The sequence below is a fragment of the Cyanistes caeruleus genome, chromosome 1, assembly GCF_971803275.1.
Source record: "Cyanistes caeruleus chromosome 1, bCyaCae1.hap1.1, whole genome shotgun sequence".
NCBI classification, from domain to species: domain Eukaryota; kingdom Metazoa; phylum Chordata; class Aves; order Passeriformes; family Paridae; genus Cyanistes; species Cyanistes caeruleus.
Window position 1 is genome coordinate 106,496,697 of NC_141701.1, and position 13,067 is coordinate 106,509,763.

At 36.8% G+C, this 13,067-nt stretch overlaps 1 protein-coding gene across 2 annotated transcripts in view; it reads right to left on the reverse strand.

Moving 5' to 3' along the window:
- Positions 1-5,444: 5,444 nt before the first annotated feature.
- Positions 5,445-13,067, reverse strand: part of BMPER (BMP binding endothelial regulator) — a 147,993-nt gene continuing 140,370 nt past the window's right edge. For both annotated transcript variants that reach the window (XM_086847771.1, XM_086847762.1), the window contains exon 15: positions 5,445-7,363. In XM_086847771.1, coding sequence (XP_086703897.1) covers positions 7,182-7,363 — 182 coding nt within the window. In that variant the 3' untranslated portion in view covers positions 5,445-7,181. The remainder of the gene's footprint in view (positions 7,364-13,067) is intronic.

The following is a 13,067-nucleotide window of genomic DNA, read 5'->3' on the forward strand; positions in this document are numbered from 1 at the left end:
TACCACATAAATGGCTCACCAGCTGAACCAAGGGTCCCAAAATGCCATCTCTCTAATCACAGGTAAAAGTAAAAGTAAAGGAAAACATTTTGCCTTCCTCCCATCCCAAGAAATAACCGTATTTAAATTCTTAGGAGAACAAAGTATCAACCATTGTGTGGGAGATGCTGCTTTTCTGAGTCAGACCCTGCAAATCATAAGTTTTAATGACAGTTATGAAATTATAAGGCATCAATATTTATCTGCATAAAGATAATAAATATTCAGTTTATAGTGGAATAAATAATGTCTTTACAAACATACTCATCACAATTCTACTTTTACAAAATTGTATTAGTACAACATTCTTATAAAACTGTATGGACATTCAAAGACAAGCCATGGCAAGGTTACTGCGCAGTTTGCAATTTTGTGAGACATTAAACTACATAACAAATTTAAATTCAATGAAGATGTAAACTGAGACATAATGATGAAGACAAAAATTTAGTAAAATTTTAAATAGGTATCATTTTACATTAATGCACCTCAGGTGAAATTTATTAAAAATTTAGCAGGAGTAAGCAAAGCAATTCTAAATACTAAAATGTAAACATTCTGCAGTAATGCTCTTGACACTACATTCTCCATAAATTGCATATAAAATATTTCATGTAACCCACCTATACATTAATGGCTTCTAATAAATGTGATACATTCTGAAATTCTCTGTGCAGCATCTCTTCCCCTTCATAACTTGCAGGGTAACAGTTAATTGAAATGAACAAATAAAAAACCCCAAACATGTCTTTTTACATAGTTATTATCCTCTGAGTTCCACTAAAGTTATTTTTGATGCATACCAATATGAAGAATGTCAGGGCTATCTATTCAACATTGTGGAGTTCAAACACCTGCATATTTACATCCCAAACTAGAAAAGAAATATTCAGATGCCTAAGATGGGATAAATTATTTCCTCCAAACTCTACTCATTTATTTCACTCCCTTCAAGACACAGTGAAATTTTAACTGCAGAACTGCATCAGCACATATCCAGTTCTGAGTTTTGATTCATATTCTGTAGAGCCAATCAAGTTTTTTTCTGTGGGTTTTAAAAGCCATTCAGGGATACTTGTTAAAGAAGCTGAATACTTGCACTATACATAAAAAAATAAAATTAATTTTCTTAATTATTTTTCTTCATCACTTTCTATAGTCATAATTTTCTTTTCATTCTTATTACAACCTGTAAAAACTATTGTGAAAATAAGAAAACAAATTAATTTTTTCCCTTTCATTTACAAACTATTTATAGCAAATTATCATAGCAAATAATTCATACTGATTTGGGCTACAGATGCTTTTATCCTAATACAGTGTTATCAGAGTTTTATAATGAGCTATAGCTAGAAGCAATTGAGGGTCTAACAACTGAGGGAAGCCACACCAGGACTGTGGATTACCTCCACAGCTATAAAGTCAGGATGTTGTTAGTATGAACTCAACTCAGTTTAAAACTAGAATAGCTGGGAACAGTTAATTCACTGAAATTGTTCCCTACTTTTACCAGTGCAAAAGAAAAAAAATCAAGACCACTACGTCCCTTTGTTTTAACAATAACAACAATTTAAAAAGAGTAGGAAATTACAAAGTGAATGGAAGAAATTATTACACTGACATAGGAAATCAACAGAAAGAAATTCCCCAGTCTTCTAAAGTCTCAAAACAAAAAGCCTCAAAAAGCCTTAACTGGTATGATTTTCTAGCAGTAGATAGCAGCATGATCAAAAAATAGATCTATGCATGGAAATCATGAAGAAATACATAATATCACAAGGCTTAATATTTGATCCTGCCAGATATGGAACTCTCTGGCCCTGGCCTAGCAAACCATTTAAGCATGTGGTTAAAAGTCAGCATGCATGTTGCTCCATTGAAGCAAAGGAGGTTATTCAAAGTTTGAGCACAGATAAGTGCTTTGAACGATTGGGTCATTAAAGTACCAACCACTTACTGCCAGAGTATAGGGCTAAATTGCTGCTATGAGCAGGTTGTTGCAGAGCTGTCCATTACGAGACTCACAAATGCTCTTTGAAGTGTGCTTTGAAGCATTTCTTCACCACTGGATAAGGAAAAAAAAAAAAAGTGGGTCTGTCTGGGCAGGAATTTCCTACATTCCCATCAATTCACCTTCATGTGCAAAACCAAACTATACTGATGCCCAGTTATAAGCATCCCTTAGGGAAATAGAAAGTGCTATCAATTATAATGATAATTATATCATGCCATCGCTCTCCCACCACACATATGCACCCCATTAGAGACAACTTCCTCCTGTGTGCAGGGCTGGCATTAACTCAGCTCGCCATGAAAAGGGTAAAGTCATGCAAATAACAAATGCTACATGTCACATTTAACATCACTTGAAGCTTCTAAAATGGTGCTTGATGACAAGTAATGTTGTTGCCTGGTAAAACTGGTGTTATAAAAGAAATTACTTATGCTCTCTCAGCAGTAAGGAGAACTTGCAATTTTATCTCAAGGCCAGAAGCAAGACTAGTTATAAAAGCGCATTTGAAGCTTTTGTTCTGACAGTTGTGGCGATGTGTGTTCACTAAAATACATCTCCTGGAGGAAACCAAGGCAGGTTTGCTGTGCTAGGAAATTTACAACCCCAGAAATAAAATCCCTTTCTTTAACTTCTTTAAAGATGACGTAACAGTTGCAAGAAAAGAAGGAATAGACTCAAAATCTTATTATAATTATGGATTTCTATGCCTAACAATGTTATCTATTCCAATTCGATCTCAATACAACTATACTGCTATTGGATTGGAGTTTTGAGTAGTTGGTGGGGTGTTTTTTTTGCCATGGGCATGTGAGGGATCAAGAGCTACCTTATGTTCACAGGAGGAGAAACTTATTTTATTGTTAGAAATTCTGATGCAGTTATTTTGCACAGACATATTGATCTGTCCAACAACTTTTTCACACAGAGAAAAATAATGCTGCCATGGGAGCACAGTAAGGCCTGTGTTCTAAACATTTGCAGTTGTGGACTAGAAATGGTTCTGAAAGGGAGCAGAAACATCTCTCCACAGGGCTTTCTAAAAATGGTATAATCTAGGATAGAAGATAGATAGAAAAAGCATTTGATCTGTGTTCTATAACATAAAGCTCCTGTTTGTCAGATACTGAGACCAGGATAATAATATCCTTTAGTTGGGACTGTCCCTGAAATAGTTGAACACCTTACCACTTCAGGACTAAATGCTGTAGACTGACTCTCTTTCTAGTCTGTCCAGCTGAAAATGCATGGGTTGTTATTAACCTATCTACTAGCTCTGATATCACCTTGTCCACTTTTGAGGAAGGCAAGAAAAAGCAAACCACCGTGCCCCTGCAAAGTTGTTCAAGATCAGTCCAGCCATTGCAACTGTCAGGTCCTGTCAGTGAGAAGCCAGGCAGTGTCAAACTGTATTTGAATCCTGTGTTCAAAAAAAGCAGAAAATATGAGAACTTAATTCTTTTAGGTTATCTGCTGAAAACTACTTATGTGATACAGGGATTTGTTTGTTTTTGTCCAAGTGCAACCAACCTTACCCTATGGAAGAAAAGTACTCTTGGAAGATGTGGGACTCAGGCTAGAACTCAAATGGTTCTGTTTGGCTATGGCTTGTCTCCATGGTTTATAAAACAATACAAAAAAATAGACATAACCTAAAGACACAAATACATGAGGAGGAAGTAAATACATTTGACCTTCACATATGCCAATGAAAAGCTAATTTCCAGGTGATAATGATTTCAGAGAGATGGGACAACTTGATGCAAAGCAGACCTGAGTAGATTGGTAAATTATCAGTTGATATTACCCTGGTATGGCATTTTAGAACATTTTCCATCCATAAACTTTAAAAAGATGCATAAATCCAGAGCCTTGTTTCCCCAAGACTTGTTAGAGAGCACACAGCAGATTAATTGTGAAATTATTGATACTTGACTTCCTCCTTTGGACTACAGAGTTGTTTTTTGGACTTCCCTTTTGGATCATTCTTTGATTGGAAGCTCTGCTCCTTCAAATATATTTCACCTTACAAATTGTCACAAAGTTATGTGCACAGATTGACATAAGCATTATCAAGATCAAAATTTACACAACCATAAGTTTTGTACGGTGAATACACCATATGCCATATGACTTACCAATGTTATGTTATTATTTAAAAAATTATTCCACATTAAACACATTTAGCATACCAAAATTTGATTACCAGTGAATTTCATATAAAACCCCAGTGTTAAAAAGGAAACTTCCAGCTCTAGAATCCTAGGGATAATATGTCATGAGGAAAGACATCAGGAGGAAGGTGGGCTTCAACCCAAACTCTGTGAGGCCAGTGGTAATAATGGTATTGGGCTAGACTTTCAACTTTTGAATGGCCTTGATGGAGAGAGATGAACAGTAGAGTACAACAAGCCCACCTGGGCCTGATATGGTCTCAACAGTTCAGTTAGGCACGGGGTAACTAACCACAGATACAGATATAAAACTAATGTCAAGTGGAAATTTGGGGGAAATTTCTAGGAAAGCAGAACAGCATTTTCTTAGATGGTACATGTGAACTGAGCAGACAGATTATACCACTTACTCTTGCCTTGAAAATTGGGTTTTGGAGGAAAAAGCTCTACAGCACAATAAGGACACAACCACTTGGCTTAGAGGTAAAACCATTTTCCTCTCTTCCTCAGTCTACATCACCAAACTGAAAAGCATGGGCCTAATCTTAATTAGGCAGATATGAAAAACTTAAACCAAGGAATGAGTCTCATTTAGAGATGACCTGGGTCAGGTTTCAAACTGAATCATTTTAAGATCCAAAACCAGAGTTCATCCTAGAGAGAGACTGAGTCACCTCTGCACCTAGAACCAATTAAGCATTGTTTGAATGTGATCAGTGGACTGAGAGAGCTAGAGGGCTCTCCCTTCACCTTTCACTCACCTTTATAAGCCAGGAGAAAAGAGAAAGACAGATGTATACGCTGTTCATGTATGCAATTCACGTTGCCTGCATTTTTATTTTGGAAACATTGGGCAGTAAGTAATTAAAATATGCCCTGAACTGAAGGTAGGCAAATATTCTTTCTAATGGTTTATACTCCATTTCTCAGCATGGAAAGCTCACTGTCTGAAAATCTCTTTGGTCTGACACTTTAAATTATTTTAATGACTGCTATTTTATATTTTAACTCCTTCAGCCCACTGCAATTGTTCTAAATTTCAACTTCTCCATTCAATTAGTACATGAGCCACATAAAACTCTTCTAGTTTCTTTCTCTGATGGGATCCGCACATTGTCAATTCTGTTTCCCAGTGCACTTGTGTATGAGTCTTCAAAACCCTCTCTGCCAGTAAAACTGAATTATTTGATTGTTCCAAGAAAACGAACACAAAAAGGACATAAAAAGATCAAGCTGAATTTATTTAAGATTTGGATGAACATCCATGGAACACTCTTGGCATTATATGCCCAGCTCCTTTTAACACTGTGGTGGTACAGAATTTTGGATAGCGTGGTGCTTAAGTTAACCAGGTTCACTCAGCATCTTCCTCCAGGGTGGGATCACAGACAGGTTGTATAACCCAAGTGTGTTTACCCGCTCACCTACTGTAAACTCGGGCCCTGCTTAACTTCCTCAATAGAAAAGAATTAAAGGAGAAAGTTGTTCAAAGCATTAAAATGTGCAATTTCAATGCAAGACATGATGGAAGTAGCTGCGTGGGAGGATATTACTTCATTATAAACCTAAATCAGATGCACAAAGATTTCTATCCTCTCCAGAGACCATTCCACCGGGCTCTGTGAGAGGCTTTGCAGTGAAGAAAAATAGCCCCCTGTCCCTTCAGGCTTGAGAAAGTTGTATGGCTTTTTTAACCGTTTCTAATGAAATCCTGTATTATTGCTTCTCCCCTGGGAGACTTCAAAAGTCATGCAAACTTCACAGAGCCCACATGTTCATAAACCTCAACCAAAAGACCACTAAGGAAATAAATTGCAGTTCTCCAATTAGCATTTGACATTCTCTACTGGTTTTCGGTGGGGTGAATTTGTCTTTCTTCCATACCATGCTGATAAATGAGTTACTAAGCCTGGCATTATTTTATGTTTTAAGGCACACTGAAATCAAACATTTCAGCATGGGATTTGCTTTCTACATAATATTTGAGGGAGACATGAAACAAACCTAGGCATTTCAAACATGTTTAAGGGGCTAATATGCACATGAATATTTTCTTCAAGCTCCTCATTGTGTATTCACAGCTACTGCCAAACACAACAACAGAGATAGGGCATTAGGATATGAAATGGGAAGTGGTCAGATTTTCAAAGTGAGCTGTTGGGTGCCTAACACTTATGAAAATCTGGCCCCAACTCTTTGGTGCCATTCCAGAAAGAAATATCTCTATCCTGGCCATTGTCCAACCAGCTTTGGAAATCATTTTGCACAGTTATTTCAGTAAAGCATAAAAGCCAATCCCCAGCTTTCTCTGCCTGATTAAGCACTGTCACCAATCACTATGCAGCTCCAAGGTACGCATGAAATATTCCTAGATAAATCCTCCATCTCCAGAGAAATGTGTTTCCTGAACAACTGTAAATCCAGGTTCTGTGTTGAAACTAATCCAGCCTGGCAGTGCTGTGGCCCTAGAAAAGTTTCCTTGGTAACGACAAACTTATGCAATGGCAAAGTCATCCAATCTTTTCATGCCACAATATTATATTAAAAACACCTGGTTTATTTTTACAATGACTTACAGATCAGGGTCCTAGAAATAATAATACATAAACTTTATAGCAAAAAATATACATATTATAATTCATCCTTCTATGGTATATAGAAATTATGTATATTTGTGTGTGGACATATATATAAATATATGGGTTGTACTTACGTTTCGGGCACTTGTGTATGGACACGTGTGTCCAAATACACACAGTATACATTTATATATCTTTTTAGGTGCCACATGTGTGTACTTAGAGACACAAATACACACAGAGGAGCGTATTTATTCTCTGTGTGTAGACATGTATTTTGCAGAATCTGCCCACAAACAGCTGGAGTCCTTCACTGGCTGTGAGCATCAAAGGGGTCAGTGACCACCCACATTAGTGTCCATGGAAAGAGAACGAGTGTCACCGCTGTGGGCACAGGACTGGTTTGATGCATCTTCCTCTGTGAAGAACCAGATTTGCTGGGCAGTGACACCCTGCAACGCAGGGCTTGTTGCAAGGTCCAATTTCATTCCAGTTGTCACATGTTTTGACACATCCCGGACCACAGGTATCGTAAACTGCACCGTGTTTACACTGGGTTGCTGAAAGGAGTTAAAAGGAACAAAATATGCATATTACACAGAGTCCCACATGAAAATTTACTTATCTGTTTGCTTAGTTTCTACTGCAAATATCAAAAGCACATTTTGACATGACGATTATCTAGACGAAAAAATTACTTGTAAAATTATTCCACTGTATTACATAATAAATATAAAAGTAGCAAAATTCTTTATCAAAAGCTATCAAGTACACAGTAGTATTGAACCTTTTGAGAATTTCAACATAGCTAATGATACATAAATCTTTGGCAAGGTTTCTATCTATATGCAGATTCTACACTTTGTATTATAGGATTAACAGTGTTTATTTATTACAATGCCTTTTATCAAAGACTTCTGAAACATTTACAAGGACAGACAGTTATTATGAGTTCCACTTCTAGAGAGAGAAGAGAGAGTCATCCACTCTATTAGAATTTCTGATCCTAAGATTATACTTTCTATATTTCATATTGCAGCAAACTAAATCTATGTTGTTAATACAGAAACACCATTCCTAAAACAAACAAACAAACAAACAAACAAACATTAAAAATCAATTGTATCCATGCTTTGTCCTGTTTTACCAAGCGATAGCTGACAGAAAGGATTCTTGTACTCAGTGATTCCAGTATCTATTCATTAATTTATGTAGCTGAAAGTTCAATGTATTTTCAACATAAAAGATCACTGAAGGCTCAGCTAAAAGCATTATCCAGATCAATACTGAAACTCTCAACATTTTATATCTTGATTTTCAGTATGGAGAATAATACACAGTTCAATGGCAAATAAAAGTCTATTACTCTTTTTAACAGCTGTGCTGATGACAAAAACAAGGACTGATAAAATTGTTCATAGATGGTAAGGGACTCTGAAGCATCCAGAATCATCTCATGCTATTTTCAGAGAGCTAATTGTATTAGGAAGGTTTCTTCAGCTTTGAGAGAGACTGAAGGTAAATATTTTTTAAGTGACGATTTTGTTACGGACAGAAAACATTGTTTTGTTGTGAGAATTGGCCTACAGTGTCATTACAGTACTGCTATGATTCATAAAGAGAAAACAGAAATAAATTGATTTTATATATATGAGTGTATCAAAGAGGATGGAAGTATTATTATTAAGACTTCATAAATTTTAAGGGGTTCCTTTTTACCACTAAGGGATCTTCAAAACAGCATCAGTTTCTTTCAAGTTTTACTTCTTGTGGATTTTATGGAATGCATGCATACACAATTCTCAGGACACAGATATTAATAAACAAACACAAAATTGTAAAAAAAATTATAGTACAGAGGAAAATTGACCTGGTGTTACAGAGAATCAAATGCTGAATACTAGATAGATATTAGATATCAGGGGAGAAAAAAATCCAACTTTCTATCTTTAAGCATAAGAAAGCACCAAGAGCAATCTACCTAGAAACTCTGTCAGACATCTTTTATTGAACTTTGTTTTAGAATAGGCTGGAAACAAATATCTATCTGTCAGCTATGTTCAAGATAGGCTTATTCAGTGTGTGAGCATAGATCTTTTGAGAATATTTTTCCAACTTTACATTTCTTTCTTACTCTGCATGATAACTTCCATGCATACTTAAGAAGGAACTAACAAAAGGAAAAACTAAAAAAAAATTAAAATAAACAGAATATTTAGAAGGTGGGAAAAACATGCAAGCATTATTAAGCATAGAATGAAACGTTAGATTCCCAGGAAATTCTACACTTACATAATGTGTTAAGAATAAAGATTGAATCTCTGTAAAAGGGGGAATGAAAATGTGCAGATCTCCCCAGAGCTTTGCAAACAATGTATTAACTGACTAGAAAAGTAGACCAAGATGTTCAAGGACGGTCAGTGATTGTCCATACAAAATGTGAATTATCTTACAGGAGATGTTTATTAGAAGCTTTTATCCTTCCTCTCTAAAGATGAGCTTCCCTTTGTAGGACCTCTAATTGACCAACCAAAAACAAACATTAGACTTGAACACATGTGGTTTCCATATAGAAAGGAATACAAGCTTCAGTTTCAAGGCTGCACAGGTTTCATCCCACAAAGCTTCACTGCAGTAATAGCTGGCTCATTCCTTCCACCTGAGCTCTGTCTGGTTCCTCAGCTGGTAGGTTTAAGGTAAGTTGGCTAAGGGCTCCTTTCTACTTCCTCATCTCTGCCCCAGAGCAAATGAGAACGTATTACAGCCTGCCCTCAGCAGCCACGGCGTCTGTAAGTACTCCCCAGCCTGCTTTACCACACATGGATGTAGGATGTCAAAACACCTCCTTATCCTTCAGATGATGCCATGTAGAAGATACGATGACTATTTTGTGCTGTAGGCAGCCTATAATGGCATTATTAACATGCTGTCAAGGGAAAAATCAAAAAAGTACAATGGCTGCTGTTTAAGTTCCTTGGATGGCTTTTATTGTTGAGTGATTCAGCTGCTAACATGTGGTGTGATTGATCCAGAACATTCCACTTCATCAACAGTTTAAAATATAAAAATAAAGACATTCTGCAGAAGGCTTCCCAGGAACTGCTGAAGTGATTCACTACCATGTAAACATGGAAAACAGAAGCGGTGCCTTTGCACCCGTCTTTTAAGACAAATTCCTCTCTTAAAGAACTGAGCTCTGTTACTAATAACTTCCTTAGTACACTAGCAAAAAAAAAAATAAAATCAAAAACCCAAACTCAACATACAAAAGTTACTAATAATACTGTATTTTGAAACATTACCAGTCCCAACAGGATTTTTCCACTCTTCTTCTAGAACATGTGTTTGGCATGACAGATGTGAGCTTCCTCAGACCACTTTCTGAGCTGGCAGGATAATAGCCAGCTCCAGGCCAGAAACCATATAGTCACATAAATACAGCACTGTGCCTGGGCTAATAAACCCAGCCTAATAAGGCTACAGTTTGCAAACTAGGCCTGGTTTAGTCCAGCCACTTTGGCAGTTTCACAGAGGAGGCTTCTGTGCCTGTCTTTGTAGACATGGCCTTAATTATTTAGGAGGAATTTTATACCCCAACACAAAAGCCAAAATACGTAGCACAGCTGCTACAGGATTCCCTTGGTTGATGATATCTGGTAAATCTGATTTCACAGAAAATTATGAACTAATATTTAAGCATCGATGAATCTTCTGGCTTCTTCTGTCAGTGTTACACAGTTTGGAGGTCTTCTGTAAGACTTCCAAATGGCATTTCACTCATAGTGCTTACAATTCACAGTATCTCCTTCTAACAGAGCTAAAGGTGATGGATATGGGCACTAACCTTTCCATGATACATTCCTGTTAATATTTTCAAATTTCAGTTTTCAGTAAGTATCCACTGCAAAGCCAGGAGAGCACTCCTGACACATTTACAGAGGGAATAAAGCAGTTAAGGGAAAGCAACATATAGCAGGAGAAAAGAGTGATGCGCGCCAGAAAACTCTCCAGCAGAAAAGGGACCCAAAGGAGAAGAGTCAAAATCAGATATACACTCATCTCCCTTTACTTCAACTGATCACAGAGAAATTTGTTCTGATTTTATGAAACTGTTGTAGCCTGTCAGCACACCAGTGCATTTTGCACTATATTATACCCTTATCTCATTGTTTTCTTGCATGTGTAATCATGTCCATGGCAGGGAGTTATTGCCTTCTACCATCCTTGAGTCTTCTTTCTCTTGGTATTCTGAGAAATGCAGTGTTAAATTACTATATCCCAAGGCCTTTCACCACTTCAGTTTACTTAATTGTACTTTATAGACTTCTTGTTTAGCATTTCTTGGGTAAAAAAAAATATTTTTTTCTTTCTTCTTTCCTTTTCAAACCTCTTCCTTCCATTTCTATTCTTTATTTTCCTTCTTCTATGTATCACTTTTTCTTATTTCTTCTTTCCCTCATGCTGGCTCTCCTGTTTTTTTAATTTCTCCTTCAAAAACCATATTTTTTTCTGTGCCCATCCTAACAGGTCTAACTCCCCAATACTCTCCATGGCAACCTGTATCTTTTCCTAACCTCTCAGTTCCCATATGGATCTCACCAAACTTTTCCTACCTTAACCATTTTCCTTACTCATTATCTTCCATTTTCATTCCTTCAGTTAAATGACAGCTGACATTCCTTTTAATGAGCCAGCCTCATAGGACAGCAAACCTGGAGCAGCAGTGTTCTGCAGAATAATGCAGAGGAGGATAAGCTATGGCATTGGGGAAGAGAGAAAAGCATGTAGGGAAGAGGACATGCAATTCAGCCTCCTGAGCATCCTCTTTGTCTGGCCCTCCAGACAACACAAGTTTCCTGGAGATTATTGAAATGAGCTAAGCTTACAGCAGTTAGGGTAGAGCAACTGGCAACCACACAAGATCTGGTTTTAAAACACACAAAAGTATAATTAAAACCTGACTTTACTAATAAGTATACTCCATTTTCATCAGACCATAACTCTTGCAAGTATCCTACCAGCTATGAAATGTCAAGCAGGAAATGAAAGTCACAGAATGCTAAAGTTTTATTACAGAAATGTTGTTTCCCACCTATGAACTTTTATCTGTAAATTGCAACTATTTGTTTTGGAGAGAAAAAAAGTCAGCTAAAGATTAGAATCTTGATGCTAGCCACTGGTACCATATGGAAAGCAGTGGATGCCCTTTAATTTAATGCTTACTGTATTATTTACTTAGAAGATGGTGCTACTTATCTGTCATTGGATACTTAAATAACTGTTTTGAGGGCACTTAGCCTTATACAGCTTATCTGTATTTTCTGCTTAACAAGATTTCCCCTTTCCCTCTAGAAGAGATTAAAAAATTCATGTTGATTTAAAAACTTCTTTCATTAGCTTTAATGGAGGCTATGTGTTTAAATTCCTTCATAATGTTCTCTCAAGGACTGGTTTTGCCTCAGAAAGTTTTCTTGTCTTTGATAAGATGCCAGAAAAAAATTGTGAAATGAAGCCTCAATTAGTTAAGTCGTGATATGTCAACACTTGTATAAACTCCTTAAGGCAGGGGCTGCTAGCAAAGAGGTTTTATTCTTTTTACAGCATCTGCCATAGTGAGGTCTCAGTCTGAAGTATTTTGGGAAAAAAAAAAATCACAATGCTTGCTTGAGGTTCAGCATGGATCTGCTACCAGATCAATAGATTAAAATTATATACATTACTAGTGCTAAGGCCACATCTATGAATAGGGTTTTCACTTAGTGACACCCTGTTTGGATTGTCCTGTTGCTTTGTAAGAAAAAAAGTGAATCTTTTGAGAAGAGTCAATCAAACATAATGTACTCTGTCACTTACCCATCCCTGCTAAAATGCTTTCTTACAGAAAAGGAAACAGATTTTGAGAGAGTAGACCCTGAACCACACACAATCATCAGAATAGACCACAGAGTAATAGCTCTGAGACCAGCACTGAGTATCCTCCTCTCATTGTTCGTTGTTTTCTTCCAACTACTGTTAATTGCTTTACATAAATCTGAATACGTTTCCAGGCAAACCAATGCCATTACAGAAAGTCCTAAATTAATGAGACCATCATCAGGGGAAATACTCATCTGCAATACTGTATTTTAGTTCAAGTGCCCATAGCCACAGGCCACTGCTTCTCATGGAAGCAATTACTCACAATTACTTGCAATTAATGCAGTCCGAATCACATGGCAAGTATGGACCAAATGCAATAATTAATGCAGATTTGCATTTCAGTAT